Genomic DNA, 20,529 nt, shown 5'->3' on the forward strand with positions numbered 1-20,529 from the left:
TTTACAAAGCCAAAAAATGGACTTTGATCTGGGCTTGAAATCACCCTCCTTGCACCACACGAGGGCTAACTCCCATGTTAGTACAAGAGAGCACTGCTCTTTAGTATGGGGTATTCTTTTTCTGCTTCGACTTCTTTCTAACCAGGTACCCGTGGAAAAGTTTTTAACTTCCTCACCTTTAAGTGATGATGATAATATCCACCTGACAGGGTGGTGGTGAAAATTCAGTGAGATAAGGAATACAAAGCATTGCACACAGTGTCTCTCTTTAGGGAAGTACTTAATACCTGTTAGCCTCTCTTATCACGCACTGCCAATAGGTGTTAGGAGAAAGGCAAGAGGTACCACCCTTGAATGTCCCTTCGTCTCCAAACACCACGGTCCCTAATCCTTGAGCTCAGTAAGGGATCAAGGCACACTCCAGCGCCACAGAATCTCCGACTTCTGAGCAGCTTTCCTACAGCGGGATGCAGAATGAGAGCATCATGTCAAGGTAGTGTCTGGACCCATCAGGACATTCTCTCTCGGACACAGCCCTCCTTCCTTCTGGACTTGTGCTGTCCCAAAGAGTAGCCAGGAGCCACATGGGCTACCAAACACCTGAAATGTGGCAAGTCTGGATTGAAATGCGCAAGAAGGGTAGAACGTGCATCAAAATCTGAGGACTTAGGACAGGGCATGTAAAAGAGCTCATTAATAGCTTTTTGTTTTATGTTGGTTATCTGTTGAAATGACAACAGTTTTAACTAACTAAAACATGTTTTTAAAGGTAGGTTTTTAATGGGTTAACTAAACTAGGTTTGAAAATTAACTTTACTTGTCTTCTTTCAACTCTTAAGAAAACATGGCTGCTAGAACATTTCTAAGCAGACACGTGTGGCTCACACTGTCCTTCTACTGGACAGCACTGCTGAAGACCCTGCTATACGTTCACCAAAAGGCCTCATTTTGGAGATAATTCCAGAATTCAGTGACTGTCAGAGCAATTCATGCAAACAGACCAGCAGTCCCCTCTCTGCGGTCCCCACATCCCCAAGCAGCAAGGGTGATCAGCAAGCCATATCCAACGTATGAAACTATATGTTCATCTGCAATTAGGTCATCCTGCGAACATTTATAAATCTGGCTTGTGTGATGGACAAAATGTTTCAAACCATGATACGAAAATAAACATCAGTGGATAAATGGATGGAGGATGTAATCAAGGAATTCAAAAGAGAAAATGCAGACGGCTAAATACATTTTCCAAAGCAAAGTTATTAATAGAGAAATAAAATCAAAATAATCTTTTTCAGTTTACTGACATTAACAATTCAGTTCAACAAGTTCTAACTGAGTCCCTAAGAAAGGATTTTTGTTTTTTGATAAATTTGTTTTTAATGTTTATTTATTTTTGAGAGAAACAGAGACAGAATGCAAGTGGGTTGGGGCAGAGAGAGAAGGGAGGCACAGAATCCAAAGTAGGCTCCAGGCTCTGAGCTGTCAGCACAGAGCCTGACGCGGGGCTCCAACTCATAAGCTGTGAGATCATGACCTGAGCCTAAGTCAGATGCTCAACCGACTGAGCCACCCAGGCACCCCAGGATTTTTTTAAATTCTCAAGATAAGACACATATTCAAATTTCACCTAGTATGTGTGAAAAACAGCATGCAGGAAAATGACTGGAAGGAATTATAACAAAGGGGCAGAGTGACTAATGCTAAGTGATGGAATTATGGATTTTTTTTTCCTTGTCCTATTTTTCTTTATATAATTTCCACAACGAACATGTATGGCTACTTAAAACAAAAATTCATTGTCTAAGGAATACATGAACTTTACAAAAGTTAGAAAATAAAGATAAGCCCAAAATCTGCATTGTTATTTTAATAATCAGAAAGTAAACAAAATGAGGTAAAGGAATGAAAAAATGAAATGAAATAATAAAGAGCTTCTTGGCTCATGGTGAAGAGGTTCAAATTTTAAGACTTCTCCTTAAGCAAAAATACCTATTTACATAGAATTTCCCAACCTAACAGTATTTTCTTATAACTTTCTGACCCTCAATACACAGAGAACAGAGTATTTAACAATGGTTAGTCTGGATAATGGGACTGCGGGTAATTTCCATTTTCCTTCTTTTTTCTTTTTTTGGCAGTGAAAAATCAGTTAGTTTTAGAAAACATCAACCGTAACAAGTTGCAGATAAGGAAACTGAGGCTCAGAGAACTTAACACAACTGACTGCAAAACAGAAGAGCCAGAACTCAAAACTCCTCAAATCTTCTCTCAAACCCACAGCCTCCCCACCCAGACCCGTTGGCTGTGTAGCCACCGGTAAGACTCGTAAATGCCCAAATTAAGACTCCAGTCTTGCGTAAACTAAGATCAGATTTATTGCTATGCAGGATGGATATAGACAATCCTCTTGTTTGAAGAAGTCACTTGTTTAATACATCATAGCTGGAATTGTGTTAGGTTTCCTGAGAAAGTAACCTGAACTTGACCCTAGCCTTTGAAATTCCCATACTGCAGAGCCACTTCTCAGAATAAACAGCATTTTACCTAGCTCACCCAGCCATAATCCAGCTTAAAAACTGTAGAAACTCCTAAATTCGAATGCTGGTGTTCAAAACACACGTTTAGCTGGTGGAATTTAAACGAGGCTCCATAGCCTCATTTTTGTTAAGGGCAATGCATAGTCTTTAATCCAACAACTCTGGATCTGGCTTACCTTTTGTCCTACATAGCAATTCATTTTCATAACTGGATGAACCACAAATCGCCACTCTGGAAACACACTTACTCTGAAAATTCTCCTTCCTCCTCCAGGCATTTCCGACTCAAAAGTACGATGGGACCACCAAACATTCTTTCTTGCAATACGGCACATTCCAAACCTCAAGCCAAGCCCACCAAGTAAGCCCTGCTCTTTAGCATGAATCTTTATGCTTGTTTGTGTTTTAAACTGCACTCTGGCTGCACATTTGGATTGACAGGAGTTTCCTGGGGAGAGGTGTTCTCTCTTCTTTCATTTGCCACATGTGCTCCTTGGCTGTGTCCCCTCTTGCTCCCTCCCTCCTCCCTGAACCCTCATTTGGCATGTTCCCAGAGAATGTCATCTATCCTAAATAAAGCCAGCCCTGGAGGTTTCTCGGGGGGGGAGGGGCCGGGGGGGGTGGGGAATGCACAGTGCACTTTTTAAGGAAAACATGAGCGGTTTAGGACATTAGTTACACCCACAAGTTCCCTCTCTGACTACAGGAAATGGCAAGCCCCTGTCCTGCTGGGAAGAGGGTGGTGGAGATGACGGGCCCCTGGGGAGAAGCAAGCAAGCTTCTCTGCGCAAGGAAGTCCACAGCACCTCTCGCTCCATCATCTTTTATCAGCCTCGGACAGCGGGCTGGGCCAAACACCACCATTTCAGGCCTTTATAACGTATCCACCTACATACTAAATATCAAATTAATACATTCACAGATGAATAAAATATTAGTAAACAGTCACCACTCTTTTCTCTGCTCCTGGGAAGCTAGGAAATCAAACCCCTTATGCTGATGAGGCGAATCAGCCAAGATACAGGACAAAAAAGGGCAACGGAGGTGGAAAGAGAGTGCTCTCTTCGTGGACAGGACTCATTTTTAGTCTTTTTCCAAATTGATACTGTCTGAGCCATAAAAGTTAGTCATTATTTTTTTAAAAAAAATTTTTTTAATGTTTATTTATTTTTGAGACAGAGAGAGACAGAGCATGAATGGGGGAGGGTCAGAGAGAGGGAGACACAGAATCTGAAACAGGCTCCAGGCTCTGAGCTGTCAGCACAGAGCCAGACGCGGGGCTCGAACTCACGGACCGCGAGATCATGACCTGAGCTGAAGTCGGCCACTTAACCGACTGAGCCACCCAGGCGCCCCAAAAGTTAGTCATTAAAATAGTACCCTCTCTTCCGTAACTGAAGCATTCTGTTAAAAAGAGGCTAAGGCAGACAACACTGCCTCGGTCCCCCCCTCCAAATGAAAGTAAGCCAGAAGCCAGCCGTAGCTCACAGATACAGCCGTCGGCAAGCTTAAGTTTGCTCCTCGGCCTTCTAAGATACCTGGAGACAAAGGGGGCATCTGGAGGCCTTTCCCCTAGAGTCTGGAATACATCATCAGTATTCTAGACCTCCTGCAAAAAAACAGAAGTGGGCAGAGCACAGGCTGGACATCAGGTGTGATATATACATCTGGTTAGAAATTCGCCAGAGGAGAGCTACCAAATAAAAACCGTATTTTTGCCTCTACTGCAACACACAGTGGGGTGGCCGAGGGCTCACTTTCTGGGAGCTGCAGTGTGTGGCAGAAAAACCCAGGTTTGCTCACTGGCTCCTGCACTCCCCACGCTGGTGCCTGGGACTACGTTACTTTAACTCACCTCTAAGCCTGAGGGTTTACCACGCACATCATGGACCTCCTCCCACACCATATGACAGTGACGGTGACACCACCCACCCCTCAGAACTGAAGGAGAGAGCGAGGATGAGGTAACCTACACAGCAGGCCCAGCATACAGAGTTCTAGAAACTGGAAAATCAGGGCAAGCATTAGAGGAAACAGGTTTTAGTGTACTCTGAATCCATTATAACATATAGATCATACGAACAAAAGACACAGTTGATTTTCAAGACCAAATCCATCTAACTAGTAAAATAACCCCCCGATAACCTAGCTTATAATTGCAAATTAAAATCATTAATGCCATCTGCCTATTAAATTAGCGAAGTTTTTGTAACTGTAGTGACTAATGTTGGTCAAAGGGCAGTGATACAGGCACTATCATATTTTTACAAAGGTATCTGGAATCACAAGTCGTTAAAGGTTTGCTACAATGTACCCAATAATTTCAACTCTAAACAATGATTCCTAAAGAAGTAAACCAAAAGTTCAGAGACCCCCTCCAGAGAACAGTTGGGGTGAGAACAGATAGGGTAACCATCCACTGAGCTGAAGCAAGGAGGGAACCAGGGCTCCAAAGACTCTTTAAACAGACTTTCAACTGGTCCTTCTGTTTTTATCTCCACCTTCACACTCATTTTCAGAAATACTATCAATTCTTTTTTTTTTTTTTTTGTTTTATTTATTTTGAGAGAGAGAGAGAGAGAGAGAGCAGGGGAGGGCAGAGAGAGAAGGAGAGCGAGAATCCCAAGCAGGCTACACTCTGTCATGGCAGAACCTGACTGGGGGCTCAATTCCACAATGGTGAGTTCATGACCTGAGCAGAAATCAAGAGTTGGTCACTCAACCGACTGAGCCACCCAGGCGCCCTGAAATAGTACCAATTCTTAAATGTTTGGACTCTTCTCCAGAACAGTCAGGCTGCCTCTCAGCCTCTTCCATTGTGCATTCAGGAAGCCACTCTCCCAGATCCAGGGTTAGGGTCAGGGTCAAGGCCAAGGTCAGGGCTAGGGCCAGGGTGAGGGGTAAGGTATATGCCCGGCACCCTGCAGCCCAGAAGCCCCTCAAGAGGGCCAGGGCTAGTTTCAGGGTCAGGATTAGGATTAGGGTCAGAGGTTAAGGGTTAGGGGCCAGGGCATGAAAAATTTGATATGCATGATGATGTTCATTACGTTATTTATAGAAAAAATGATGTAAGTTATATGTTCTATAAAATATTACACAGCAATAAAAAGGATGGCTATGGAAATTACACACTGCAAAAAGAATGTGATACAAAACTACCTAAAAAAAGCTACGATACTAAACTGAATATAATCTAGGATTACAACACGTGAAAAACTTAATGTGTATAGGAAAAATATTAACAGTAATTGTATTAAGAAAGTAGGATATTTTGAGTAATTCTTTGGCATCTTCGGCTTCCACTTTTGGAAATATGGTCAGATTTCTTTGGAAAGCAAACCTGCATTTGATTAACGTACTCCAAGCACTGTGACAGAGGTCAGCTCACCCACCAGCACCCACTCACGCATTCGCTTCCATTCACAGTACAGTCCCGTACCCCAAGTCACTACTTCTAGAAGTGTCCTGTTTCCACAAACTGAGTCAGAATGAACACCCAAATGCTTGCCTTTTTTTTTTTTTTTTTTTTAAAGCACAATTCTACATAGAACAGCCTGTCCAATTTTCACCTTGTCCTCCTTTGTATCCGTCCATTTCCACTTCTGGGTTGAAGGGTAACAAGTATGGAGCAGAAAAAGAACCAGAGCCTTCACCCATGGCTGGCTCTTGTTCCCTGGAGGTCCCCCCAGCCACCTCAGCAGGACCTCGGTCTCCCCGTCTCCATCAGCCTCACCCACAACAAGGGCCAAGGTGGTACAAGTCAAGGAGGCTTTGACTGATAGGCTCTCCATGGGGGTTCCCACCAGAGAAGACTAACACGCTTTACAACAGACTACCACACATGTCTGTCTTTAGCAGATCAGGGCAGGTGAATTTATAAGCTATGGTGAGTCAGTACTATGAAGGCCAGAACTCCAAGTTCATACTCCTCTTATCATAAGCTCTACACTCTTGTCTCACTCGTCTTTTGGACCTTTCCACCTCTAGGCAAAAAAATCAGTGAAGTCTGAACAAAGTAAAGGGTTGGACAAAACCACTGAATGAATCTTCACCACATGCTGAGCCCATTTTTTGCATCACAAGGCAAGGCGATGGACTCCATGATCTCACTCAGTGGCTTTTCCCTCACGTCCAGGAGTCTATTATGTATTGACTCATCAGGCTTCTGAAACCATTGCCATAAATGACAAACAGATAGCCCTTTCGGCACAAGAGAATGTACCCATGAAATTAAAAGGAGCCATGCTCATCTCTTGGCTCAAAGAAAACTTGAACATCACACGCTGCTGAGTTTCAGATCCAACCCTTGAAGTTCAGACCACGGTGGATGTGTCTGGAGCAGGGCTGGTGTGGATACAACTTTGTTTACTCTGTCAGCCCAGGGCTGTGCCGCCGGAGCCATGCTGGCTCGCCATGGCCAGGCTCACAAAGAGCCCTTGTAGCTCTGGGGCCAAGCCTCAATGGTCTGTCTGTTACGTCCCCTGCGCCATTTTGATGTGCCATGTCAATCTGCCTGCCAAGACTGGCAATTGGCTCAAATCCCTCATACATTTCTTCTTTTTAACGTCATAGCTTTGAGACAAATGACACTTTCCACAAATAACTGGGTACATCTCCTGTTGGCGTTTCCCTCCTCCCCTTCCCATATCTCGCCACTCCATATCGCACATACTGCCAAACGATGAAAAGCAGAATGACCCACTTTAGGCACTGCTGTAAAGCCAAAGGGAAGTAGGCTTCATGTGGGGATATTCCCACCTTCTATCAAGCTCTAGAGGCTAAGTTAAATGTTTAGGAAAAACTGTGAAGTATCACAAACCAAACTCTGATATGATCGTGCGATAAACATCACAGACTACTTTACACAAGTCTCTGGAATCGATGTGGCACCAATTGGAGATACGAAGACTCTTTCCCCCCTTCTTCAAACCTGGTGCTTTTGAAGTTTAAATGTCTCCTGTGGCTTAAGGAACTATAAAAGGGTAAGAGGCAAGAGCCCCGTGGGCCCCATCTTGGATTCCTCAGTGGGGTCAGGCTGTGCCCCCTTTAGGAAGAATGAGTTCTGCAGCCCGTCAGAGGTCTAAAAGGTAGCGTACTGCTCCCAAGCTGGCATTTCTGGCCCAGTGCGCGGAAATGTGTCAGCAGCTGGGAGGAAAAGGGCACGTCGGCCGGCTCTCTTCCTGCCAGGGCCAGTCACACCCTTTTCGGAAGATGGACAGCCAAGGTATGCCCTGCACCCAGTCGCTGGGGTCGCACAGGGAAAACTCGACTCGTCTGATTTAGAAACAGATAAATAAGGCCCTCTGTGAAAATGAAGACATAGCCAATAACAGGCAGTGGCCCCTTGCCTGTTCTTCTCACGCTCCACACTCTCCCCAAGAAGCTCGGCAACATCGAAATGCCGGGAACTCCCAAATTTGTATCTTCGGACCCAATTTCTCCCTTGAGAGCTTGGTTTCCAATTGCCCTATGATTCCTCAGCTTCCATACCTGATCAGTCATTAAATCCCACCAATTCTGCTTCCACGCCTCTCACAGTATATAACGCTCCCCTACCCCTCTGGCCTCAAACTTGGACCGTCCTCCCCAATTCCATTGAAATTGTTCCTGAAGGTCCGCATGGTCCCAGTCCTGTTCCTCTGCTTCATCGCCACCCTTCACTGCCCCTGAGGTCAGCCTAATAAACATCACCAGAGTCTCGACTTGAAAACACTGGCTTTCCTGATCACTTACGGCTAAATTCCAAACTCCAGAGTAGGACTCCCAAAGCCCTCTACCAGTCGGTCTCCGCTCCCTGTTCGAACACACCTCTGCCACTGCTGGCCAAACTGCCCCCACCAGCGGCACTGCAGCTCATTCGAGACAAACAGGCGGCGCGCCCCCTGCACGGCGCCCCCTGCACGGCGCACTCTGCTACCTCCTCTCTTCGCATGATTTCCCCACAGCTCCTGCTCGTCCTTCAAGACCCCGTTTGGAGGTCACCTCCCCTGTGGGGCTCTTCCACCGCCCCTCCAGTTGTGAGTCATACTATCTCCCTGGTTCCGAGCACACAGCATGCTGCATGGCAGCGATGGACTCAGAGGCTGGCTCCCCCGGGACAGCACCCTCAGGTTCTGGAGGGCAGGGAGTCTTTCTCTATCTCTGAACTTGGTACAAGGCTGCACAGAGTTTACAGTCAGCAAGTGCTGCTGAATGCACCGGGTCATCAGAAGAGGGATTAGAATTAGCACAACGGAGGGGAGAGATTTTGACGGTCGGGACACGTGAGCCTAGCTCCAGAAGCCTCGGAGCTGTGGGCTGTGGAAATGTATGAATCTCTCCAGGTTTTAGTTTCTCATCTGTTCAATATGGAGGGGAGACTACATGATTTCTATGGCCTCTTTAACTCCTCGGTTCTAGCGATCAGACTACGTTTTCCTTTCCAATCTACAATGAAGAAAGGCTCCATAAAACCCCACGGTAATAACATGCTCCAGGAGTTGGACGCTCTCCACAAAGCCAGCCAGGGAAATTGCTGCCTTGCCTGGCCACTGGGCACAGCTCCCCAGGACAGCCAACAACGGAGTCTCCTCCCCTCAACTCAGAAATCCCCAGTTGCCTTCTGTTACATTTGGAGAATATCCCTAGTTGCTCTCTGTTCTGTTTCACTCTACGTATTTTGGCCAAGAAGTGGCTTATTAAATATTATGCACAGGAAAAAAAAAAAAACAAAACTGATGGCAAAAACCTAACATGCCTTGAAAATAACAAGCACTAAGAACATAATGGGTTGAATTCTGACGCGCCAGACTAAAACCTCTGGGCTTGATAATCACCTCGTGACCCCGTACTCCGGGGGCGGCTGGTACCTCAGCACGGCCACCTCTGTTCTCGCAGGCTGAGGAGCAGGGTATGGCTTGACCATCTCATGGAGCATCCCCGGGTGCTGGTCACTGTAGAAAAGTCCATGCTCCTGGGTCTTGCTGACCGGGGACATCATCTGCTTGGTCTTGTAGGGGTACTCAGGTGGAGGACCCCGGGGGTCCAGCGCTTTGCCTGAGGGCTGGGCGGGGGAGGGGCCCCCTCCCGCCTTGAACCCCTTTCCACTCCCTGAGCCAGGGAGGTGCTGCTTAGCTCCGGTCCTCTCCAGGGACAGCTGCATGATTCTCTCACTGAGTGAGCGGACGTGGCCCTGCTTAAGCTCTTTGAGGGCCTCGTCCTTATGTGCCTGCCCGCTGTTGGCGCGGTTCACCGTGGGCCTCCCCTCAGTCCGGGCCTTCTGACTGGTGCCCCCAGCCATGTAGTAGCCATGGCCGATAGCCCCCTGCTGCTGCTGCTGCTGCTGCTGCTGCTGCTGCTGCTGCCCTCTGAAGAACTGGGACTGGGCCTTGGCCTCCTCGTAAGTGGGCAGCTCCTCATTGTTCTGCTGAGGCTGTGTGGGCCGCACCTGCTTCTCCATCACCGTGTTGTCCACCTGGTGTTCTTGACCCTGCGGTTCCTGGCGTGCCGACTGGTAGACCATTTGTGGGTCTTCTTGGGTGAGGTTTTCCGTGGAAGAAAAGTTGTTTGGAGGGTGGGCTGGTCCTGCACTCCCTGTGGCCTGGTGCTGAATGGCCAGCAAGTTCATGTTCTCGGTCGGGGTACCATACCGCAGTTGTTCCTGGATCAGCCGCTGCAACACTGTTCCAGCTGCCGCATCCTCGGAACCTCTCATTTCCACCTCTGAGATCCTCAGGAAGTTTGGGGAGTGGAAGTTGCACAGAGGATCCTCAACTGAAAGATAAACGTGGGAGAAAAGGTATCAGGATATTCCACAGGAATACCAGCCTGCTGATGCATGGTGAATAATGAACATTCGAGCCACAGTAGCACTTAAAGACAAGATTTCAAATACCCTGCCACCTCGATTTACCCCCCAGTTTCTCAGGAAGTGTTTCTCCAATTCAAAGCGTCTCTACCACTCTCCACTGCCAGGCCTCCCGCTTCCTGCTGGACCTTGCTCTGTCCTTCCCCTCTCCCCTTCCTTTAAACGCCCCACCGGCCCCTTCCCATCCGCACACAAACATGCCAAATCTTCCCCCTCTTAAAAAATAAATGCAAGCCAAAAACCAAGATCAAGCAAAAAGCAATCCCCTTTTCTTGGCCCTACCCATGTCCCCCTAACTGCCGCCCGTGTATCTCTCCTCCCTTTCTCTTCTGATTGCCCTCAGTAAGCGATCTGCACTCGCTGGTCTCCACTTTCCAGATGCTCCATTCAACACCCTCCCTACTGCTCTGATTAGCAACCGAGCCCAATGAAGATTTTCCACCTCCTGTAGTATGCACCTCACCTCTCTGAAGCATTCTGCACGTTGATCATCTGCTTCTTGAAATGCTCTCCTAATTCAGCATCCAGGTCCCCCACTCCCAACACCCGCCCTGGTTCCAGCCCCTGCCTCTCCGTGCACTTCTCTGACTCCCTTTTCTCCACCTGCTCCTTAAATTCTGGTGTTTCCCACAACTCTGCCCTGAACGCCCTCCACCCTCACTCAACAGAATTTCCTCCATCATCACACCTGCCACTGGTCTTCAACCACTGACTCAGGACCCACACCTACAACGACCAGCAGACGGTCCGTTAGTTCTTCAAACTCAACATGCCTTCCGCACCCCCAACCTCACCCTCACCAAACCCCACATCTCTGCCTCATCTACTCCTTGCCAAGCCACAAACCTGGGAGTTTTCCAAAATTCCTTCCTTTTCCCCTACCTCCAACATCCGGGGTCAGCCTGTCAATTCTACCTCCTGAACATCTCTCCCAACCTTCTTCATTCCCATCCCAATCTCCGAGTTTATTATTAATAACCACAATATAACCCCAAGAACCATTTGAAAAGTGTATATGATGTGTCAAGTTTTGTGCTAAATTCTCTCCATACGTTATTTTGTTTATTCCACATAAAATTGTATGAGGCACATAAAATCATACGACACAGATATCCATTTCCCCTATCTTACAGATGAGGAGGGAGGTTCAGAGAAGGCAATGACAGATGTCACAGGAGCAGCAAAGGCCAGAACCAGGACCTGATTCATTCTACAACAAAATCTGTGTTCATTCCACAACACTGCAAAGCCCTTGGTGTCTCATACCCAGACAATTCCAGCAACCTCCTTATCTAGTTCCCTGACACGCCTCTCATTCCCACCTCCAAACCCACCCCTTAGACCTCAACCTATCTTCCACATTACCCTGAAAGACTGTTGGAATAAGAAAACCTAATAATATCACTCCCCTGCACAAGATTCCTCAGGGGTTAGTTACCAGATGAAACTGACATTCTACCCTAGGATGTAGCAGGTATGGCCTTACTTATCCAGCAACAGTGCAGGCCACCAGCACCTAAGACCACGTACTTCCCAGACATGTCAGTTCCCTCCTGCCTCTAGGCCTTGGCTCCCTCTCCCTAGAAAGGTGCACCTCACCATGTCTCCTTGGGACATTCCTAGACGTGCTGTACGTGATAGCTTCACAGCTGCCTCTGAGTTAATCGTGTCCTTCTGCAGCCCAGCAGGCTTGAGCCCTCCTTCTCCTAAGTCCCCACTCCATTTGTCAATATCACCATTACAGCAATGATCACGGTAGATGGAAATGGTTTATTTACACAAGACTCTCAGCTTCTTCAAGGCAAGGATCATGCCACCTCATCTGGCTCTCCCTAGTGCGCAACCCAGGGAAGCAGCGTAATGGGGGAGCAAACATTTAACCAGCAAAGAATAGGGGCGCCTGGGTGGCGCAGTCGGTTAAGCGTCCGACTTCAGCCAGGTCACGATCTCGCGGTCCGTGAGTTCGAGCCCCGCGTCAGGCTCTGGGCTGGTGACTCAGAGCCTGCAGCCTGTTTCCGATTCTGTGTCTCCCTCTCTCTCTGCCCCTCCCCCGTTCATGCTCTGTCTCTCTCTGTCCCAAAAATAAATAAAACGTTGAAAAAAAAAAAAAATTAACCAGCAAAGAATACCTAATGAATGCCAAGAAATATACAATGTATCCATCTCACAACAATACTAAAAAGTAGTGTACTGAGGAAATTATACAGCATGAGGACAGTAAAAGTTCTAGCTCTTACTACCGGCATGACCTTGGCATGACCTTGAGCAAATCGTTTACTGTCTCTGAGCTCAATCTCATCTGCAAATTGACAGAACAGAACTCGACCATCTCCAAACAGCCTCAGTTCTACGATTCCACGCAACGATGGCTCTGTGTTTCTATATGTACAGAAAACACATCATCTCCCCTCGAAACATCTTTCTTCCCCAAGGTTGCCTCTTTGTTTTGTGGGTTTCTTTTTTTTTTTTTCTAAGTGACATCCTTATCATCTATGAGTCATCCAGATAGAAATTTCAGATGAACTTTTGGCCCTTTGTCTCCTTTTTCTCCCCACATTTGATCAACTGCCAAGCTGGTTTTTCTCAGTCCACAGTGAAATGAGAAAAAATAAAGGTGGTGGGGTATGCTTCCAAAATATATAGATATACATATACTTGCACATACACATGTGCATATATACAGATATATGTCATTGGCTTTGTGCCTTTTTTTGGCATGGGCTGTCAAGGGTTACATCACTTTTACTCTTTTTGGCATTAAAATTTGAGAAAAGGTGGCACTAGATGACATTTTTAGTGTCTCTGAGACAGCAAAAGACCGCAACCCTAACTTCTATGCCCTCAGCCACGTCCTGGGTTTGGGCTCTCCTTACCACTTGCCTAGATGTCCTGAATAGCCTCCTAATATCACTTGCCTCTGATCTCTTTCTTCGATCCACACTGCATTTCTTATCTGTCTTCTTCTACTAGAATTCAAGAACCGGACAGCAAAACTTTATCTGTTAATATTCACCTGCTGTATCTCCAGTGCCTATAATACAACCCTGACACCCAGAAGGCATTCAGAAAATACCTGCCCAGCAAATTCAAAAACTCTACAGGCTGGTTCCTAAAGCTCAGCTCTGATCATATCACTCTGCCTCGCCTCCACAATCCCAAATCACACCTATGAGATCTCACGCCAGTTTTTTGGCTTCTCTGAACCTCTCTCCTCTGTTAAATGGGCAGGCTTCATATCTGCTTCGCAAGACCACATGTGCAGTAAAAGCGAACTTATTCCCTACCTTCAGAGAATGTATATTATAACTGACATATAAACCCAAAGCTCAACAATAAAAAATTTTAAACACTAAAAACAGATTATTCAAAGTCCACATAAGATGAATTGCCAAATAACTGTAATAAGCGATGAAGAGATCCATGCGGGCTGAAATGGGCCACACGTTCACTGTGCAAATCCTGACCGCCAATCTGTTACATCCATTCTGACAGGTGCCAAGGCAGAGGTAAAGAGAGCACAGTCCTTACCCTCAGAATAACTGCTCTGAAATTTGAAAGCAAATTCAAAGAAAAATGAATGCTGTGAATAACTTGAATATAAATTTAAATAAAAATATATTTCCAAAAGAAAATGATTTTTTGGGATGAATAATAAAAGGAATGGGGTCTCATCAAGCACGAAAACTGCTGAATTCCCTTTTCATAAGCACATTTGCCAAGAACCATGAGATCCTTCCCTACAGTGATTTTAAAGATTCCCTTCCAGTTTTACCAATCTCAAAAGCCCTCAAAAATAGGCAGGAAGTTTTCATAGAGGAAACAGCTCCCTCCGTACTATAGTTTTGGATTTCTTCTGAGCTTCTGAATTATTTGCAAAAAAGAGATCAAAGTGAAAGCAGAGAAGGAAAAAAGATTCTGGGAAAGGGTACAAAAAAAGTATTTAGGAATCAGAGAAAAATTAGGGAATAAATGGTGTAACTCTCAAGTTCCTGCAGTAAGAACCCTGCTGAGAGTCACATGATATCGTAAAATAGTCTACTGACGCCATAGCAAAACCATTAAAAATAAGGCACCTACTAATAAAGAGACAATCAATAATACAACTGGCTGATTCTTAAAGCGAGGATAGAGAAAAAATTATGCAAAAAAAAGGCTAAAAATCAGAAACATATGATCATCCTGCTTTTCCAAACCAAATGCCGGTAAAAGAACTTACCAACTTTTTCCCTGATGCCACCTTTTGCCTCCACCGTCAGAGCAGATGCCTCGCGCCTCCCAGAATAGAGCTGGAAATCTGGGAAAAAGTAGTTGGGGTCTTCTAGAATTGGGGTGGGACTACCGGAGCGGTAACAAACAGGAGAGGGTCCTGGGGAAAAAGCAATGTGCATATTAGTGCCACTGAAGTCCTCCTCTCCCTCCTTCCTGTGTGACTCATGAGAGCCCACGAGGCATTTTCCCACATTCGACTCGGAGCTGCCTTTTTGATTCATAAAATTCCAGAGTTACCATTCAGAATTATCGCAAGGCCAGCCACCCACCAAAATGACCCATGAGGTCAGAATAACAATCTTCAAGAGACACTGAGTGAAGTCATGACGCTTTTACACAACCCGGTTCCAAGGGCAGCAGCAGCAACACTGACAAAAATCAAGCCCTCTGCAGAACTGGATGAGTCCCAAAGTTTGGGCTGGTCAAGGTGGGGGACAGAAAGGAGGGAGGTGGGGAGGCCAGCAAAGGAAATACCAAAACGGGGAGAGCAGAATACCTAAAAGATGCAGAGAGGGGTTGGCCATTTTGCTAGACCATGTGTCAGCACGAGCACGTCCCAGCCCAGGACAGAGCGCTCCGCTCAAGGTTTCTGGAGCCCCATGTGGCAGTGTGGGTCCGGGTCATGGGTTCCGGCCCTCTACCAAGCACCGCCTTTCCACTTTATCTCCGTCACACACAAACCAGAGTGCGCTTCCTGTTCCAATCAAATGTGACACAGTACTCAATCCTATGGGCACTGAACATGAGATACCACTACAATAACACTGATAGCCACATACAACATCGTGGGAACACTCAGCAGCCCGGCCCCTGCTCTCTTCCCTCCTCGCACTGACTTCTCTGCTTGGACACCACATTTAAGGCTCTTTTTGGCAAAAGTAGCTTAGTTACAGGGCACCTGGGTGGCCCAGTTGGTTGATCATCCAACTCTTGATTTTGGCTCAGGTCATGATCTCACAGTTTGTGAGTTGGAGCTCCGAACTGAGCTCTGTGCTGATGGCTTAGAGCTTGCTTGGGATTCTCTCCCTCCCTCTCTCCGTGCTCCTCCCCTGTTTGTGTTCTCTCTCTCTCTCTCTCAAAATAAATAAACCTGGGGGGGAAAAAAGTAGCTTAGTTTACTCCAGGGTTAGAATCATGCTTTTCTTTTTAAATTAAAATCCTTGACCAAATGATAATTCCATTAGAACAAAAATGTTTTTCAGCTATAACCTCAAACTAATTTGAAAGTAATTTGAAATTTCTTGCTGGGTTTTTTTATCAGCTCTTTTCTCACAAGGCCAAAGCTAGTAGTAATTAACTATTGAGGCCATAGATGGGGATTTAGTCATCATCTTCCTCAGCTTCTTCAACACACAAAGAAGGGTTTGCACCTCTGCTCACATATATCTTAGGCATGTGTGGACTAGAGCGAGAAAAAAAAAAAGGTTTTGACAGCTAGAATATTTATCTTGTAAAGCTAAAATAATGTAGTAGTGCCTCTCAACCTAAAGATGAATATAAACCAAATATGAATGGTGTAGTACATGGAGATCAGTCTAACATTGTAGTTCCAATGCCTATGACATTACCTGTCAGGGTTCTCTCTTTGGCCAAACTGCAAAGACTACCCTGGAAGAAACTTGCCCCTTTCTGGGCCTCATCTTCTGCATCTATAAATCTAAAAGTCTCAGGCTAAAATTAAGAATCACAGATGACCTAGATCCTAAGGCAAATTCTGACCTGGCTTCTACTTCAGCAGGTGGAAAATGCTGGTGGAAAATTAGAGAAATGCAGGGTGCAACCCTGGCTGCCATTACAGTTGCCGAGGAACTTTTAAAATCCTAATACCCAGGCTTCCTCCAGGCCTAGTCAAGTGGAATCTCGGGGGATAGGGCCCAGGCTCCTGTATGTAAAACTCCTCAACCGATTCCAGTGTGCAGCCAAAGCTCAGATGCCCTAAGCTGGAGGGAGAACAGTGCACACTGGCAAAAATCCCCCAACACGAAAACACCTTTCTGCGCCCTCAGCCACCCCACCCCCCCCCACCCCCCCCACCAAATCAGCGCCAGAGAGGTGTTGAGGACCCATGTACTTCAACAAAACAAAGAGTGGTGTTTTCTCATAGTGGATCTGGGTCAGGAATGGCCACGTGCAAGCACATGTCGCTTTGGGTGACACCGTCTAGTCACGGGACTATAAATTTTAAATGAAAACCGAGAGCAAGCTGCTAATGAAACTGAGGCCTAATTAAGGGTATATATGTGTACGTGTAGAATACAAAGGAGTGCGCAGGGTGCGTGTGTGTGTTTCTGTATAGACATATGCTTGCAACCTAAGAACCTAATTAAAACCTCTACACTAAGCCATTCTCATCACCACAATGAGACAGGGACCATGAGAACAAGCCCCACGTGAAAAACATTACGTACCTCGGGGGCCTTCTGTTGGCTGTTACTGTTAAATCGCTTCTTTTAGAGAGCAGAACCAAGATGCGGCCCCGCATACAAGCTGGACTTAAAACAGAGGACCCTGGCTCCTAAAAGCACCAATGAGCTGCCTGAATTGCCTGCCAATATCAACCAATCAGAACGCGGCCCTTCCAACCAATCAAGATGAAGCACGTTTGGGGGCACCTGGGTGGCTCGGTCGGTTAAGCAAGGGACTCTTGATTTCCACTCACGTCATGATCTCATGGTTGGTGGGATCGAGTCCTGCGTGGGGCTCTGCAAAGAAAGTGCAGAGACTGCTTGGAATTCTCTCTCTCCCTCTCTCTCTGATCCTACCCTGCTTCCACACTCTCTCTCTCAAAATAAATAAACTTACCCTGCTTGTGTGCTCTCTGTCTCAAAATAAATAAACTTAAACAAATTTTAAAAAGAAAAGATGAAGTACTCCCCCCTTCATTAGTATATTAAGCCAGAGTGGTAACCTGAGGGGGAGTTTTCGCTCTAGAACCTTTACTCCCTTGTGTCCCAGCAGGCCAGTCTAACCACTCTCTGTTAGTGCTGAGTCTCCTTCAGCTCAAGCTGTAGCCCCAGCAGAGCCTTGCCTGTGCCTTTGATTTTGGGGTCCAGCCTCAAGTTTCTATCCTTGTGGAGCCCCAAGAACCCGACCCCAGTAACAACACTGGTACAAATTGATTTTCCATATCTTTATCCAATGGCCTGCCACATGAGAACAGGTTCAAGGGCTCCAGGCCACAGAGCATATAGAGATACATATCAACCATCATTTAAGGCTTCTTTCTTTTTGTACGCTGGGGTGTCCCACACATTCTTGGAGAGTTACGTTCCCACCGCTGCTCCCACTCCTAGGAGCTGAAGAAAGAAAAGCCCAGCAGATGAGCAGACGGCCTGGCAGGCAGACAGGCCTGGTATCATAGCTCCACCGAGAGAACCAAGAGAAGCTCCCAGCACTGACATACCCTACAGGGCTCATGCTAGTTGTGGCTTCGTCACCTATAAGACAAGGTAAAATGACAAGAATGTGTGTCACTGGGTCTGCATCAGATTGCTGGGCTGCAGAGCAAAAATGCAAGGGAGGCCTCGCCCTTAATCCCACAGACACATAATCCTTCCCTGCCTATTGTAGTTCAGAATCTCCACTAGGAACTCTTTATGGCACAAAGCGGGTCTGTTTTCTTATGCGAAACGCAGGGTACAAGATCTACCCAATGGGGCCAAGGCTCTCTGACATGAGAAACTGGAAGTAAACATGTGACTTATGTTACACGACATAGGACAACATATGAGGGGGAATGCTGTTGGCTTTGTTAGCGTTCTCCACACCCAGGAGCAAAACTAGGAGAAGCCACAGACACTCCCAGATACCACTCCCACCCAGGAAGCCCCGCCTCTAGGGCGTGGCTCCGGCCCAGGGGCTCAGGAACAGGGCGTATTTTAGGGCAGCACGCAGCCAATCAAGGATCCTGCTCCAAGGTGTGTGATAGGCACATGCCATAGCCCCAGGGGCTTCATAAAGACTGTTTCCACACCGGGTCCTCCCGACTTAACCAATTTGCAGTCACCTGCTTCTTTCAAACCAGTCCTTGTCCCAGAATTATCACTGACAGCTTTAGTCTGCATGGGGAAACCGGCAAAAGCGATGGAAAACCAGCTAAGGCCCGTGTAAAGGAGTCCCCCGTCTACAGGGTCCCCTTCTGGCAGCTCCTATGGCTCGTGCCCTGAAGGAAAGCCAGGGATCTGTTAGCGCTGCACTCCACAAAGGGTGAGGTTCTGGCATTCTGCTTTGAGGGGTCACCATTCCTGCCTCATAGTGACTGTGATCCATCTCACCAAGAACGGTCCCTTCTTCTTTACAAACCCTGCGTGTCACGTGTCGACAAGAAGAATCTTTTGCTCAAAGAACCTTTCTATGAGCCTGACTGCCTTTGGCTTATTTCTAAAAGTGCTGAAGCTACCTTCCCATTATGGTTTTATGCTGTTACTTTCTCTGTAACCATCCAGAGGCCTTTAGGTAATGTGACCCTGAACAAGACTTTTTGTTTTCCTTACTCAATACAGCACTAACAAAGGGCATCACTGTTGAAGTTAAAATGAATTAAGGTAAAATGAAGTGAGTCTTCTGGGGTGGGCACGGGGCGCAGAAACCTGGCGATCGCCTCTCATCTGCTCCACCTCCATTGTAGCTAGTTCCTTCCCTAAGATCAGATCGTGAATCTGTCAAGAGGCTAATGTAACAGGCTCAGAAGTGTCCTTTGCGTTTAAACACCGGAGGACGCTCAAACTGCCACCCTATCATCATCCAACACTCACAGAACTAGGAAAGCTCCTGTCCTCAAATCCCACTTCTGGCAGGCCACTAGCTTGCACATAACTGTTTTGGCGAGGGTCTCAAGTTCAAATTTTGCTTCGTTTTCAAGGCCGCCTGCCATCTGGCTGCTTCTCTGCTGTCAACAGCCTGGGTGCTCTACTCAGCATCCCAGTGTCCCGTGACCATGTCACCCCCATTTTCCAGGTTCCAGCCGGGAATGCCTTCTGCCTGCACACTCCTCTCCCCAGGTCCTTTACAGTTCACCCCAACAAACCTCTTCACTCCACCTCCTGTAGACACAACCCCCCCCCCCCCAACACACACACACACACTGGCCTTCCTTCCCTCACCTATGGTGCCAGTTATGATGTGAGCTCACAAGTTAGCATTTAAGCATCAACTGCCTTTTTTTTTTTTTTTTGTAAGAGGCTCCAACGCTGGGTGGGGCTTGAACTCAAGACCCCAAGATCAAGACCTGAGCTGAGATCAAGAGGCAGACGCTTAACAAACTGAGCCACACAGGTGCCCTCCAACTGTCTCGTATTTTATAGCAGCCATTTAATATAGTCTGGTGCTACCGTCCTGGGGAAGCTGGAAGGCAGGCACCACCCACATACTTGCCACTTTCTGCAAGAAGGATGTGTAAGGGATACCCCTCCTACTACTTGCTGGCTGATGCAGAACACGGCACTGTCCTCTGGAATGGGCCCAAGTTTAAAGGAAAGGTCAAAGATCCCCCCAAAGCCAGTCTCCGGGAGTTCCCCATGACCCCTTGCACTTTTCCTTAAATGAGGAATGTTCCTTTAAATGTTCCATTAAATGTTCTCTAACATGAGGGGGGCACTTGCTTTCCCCTGCAGGCCAGAGGCCCATTCCTCAAACCCTCCACGAACTGCAAAACAACTCCCAGGTGTTCCTTCCCCAAAGCCCAAAACTTTCTCCCAGGCCCACCTAATCCAAACCCCCTAATGCATTTAAAAACCACTTCACCCTTTAGATTAGTCTAGCCTCCTATAACTTTGTAACAGAAATTTTAAACATAGCAACAAACAATCCTGTGGCCTCTACCTTCCCTTTCAAAGAGCTAAGGAATTTGCTGAGTGTGCCAGCTGCCTCAAAGTTAAA

General features: G+C 46.7%; 1 protein-coding gene across 14 annotated transcripts in view; it reads right to left on the reverse strand.

Annotated features, from left to right (window-relative positions):
* The window catches only part of AMOTL1 (angiomotin like 1), a 153,471-nt gene that overhangs the window by 56,236 nt on the left and 76,706 nt on the right, over positions 1 to 20,529 (reverse strand). For all 14 annotated transcript variants that reach the window (XM_045483577.1, XM_045483587.1, XM_045483579.1 and 11 more), the window contains 2 exons: positions 14,600 to 14,749; positions 9,353 to 10,289 (listed from right to left, as the gene is read on the reverse strand). In XM_045483577.1, the coding sequence (XP_045339533.1) occupies positions 9,353 to 10,289; positions 14,600 to 14,749 (1,087 nt within the window). The remainder of the gene's footprint in view (positions 1 to 9,352; positions 10,290 to 14,599; positions 14,750 to 20,529) is intronic.

This window comes from Leopardus geoffroyi, chromosome D1 (genome assembly GCF_018350155.1).
Source record: "Leopardus geoffroyi isolate Oge1 chromosome D1, O.geoffroyi_Oge1_pat1.0, whole genome shotgun sequence".
Lineage (NCBI taxonomy): Eukaryota > Metazoa > Chordata > Mammalia > Carnivora > Felidae > Leopardus > Leopardus geoffroyi.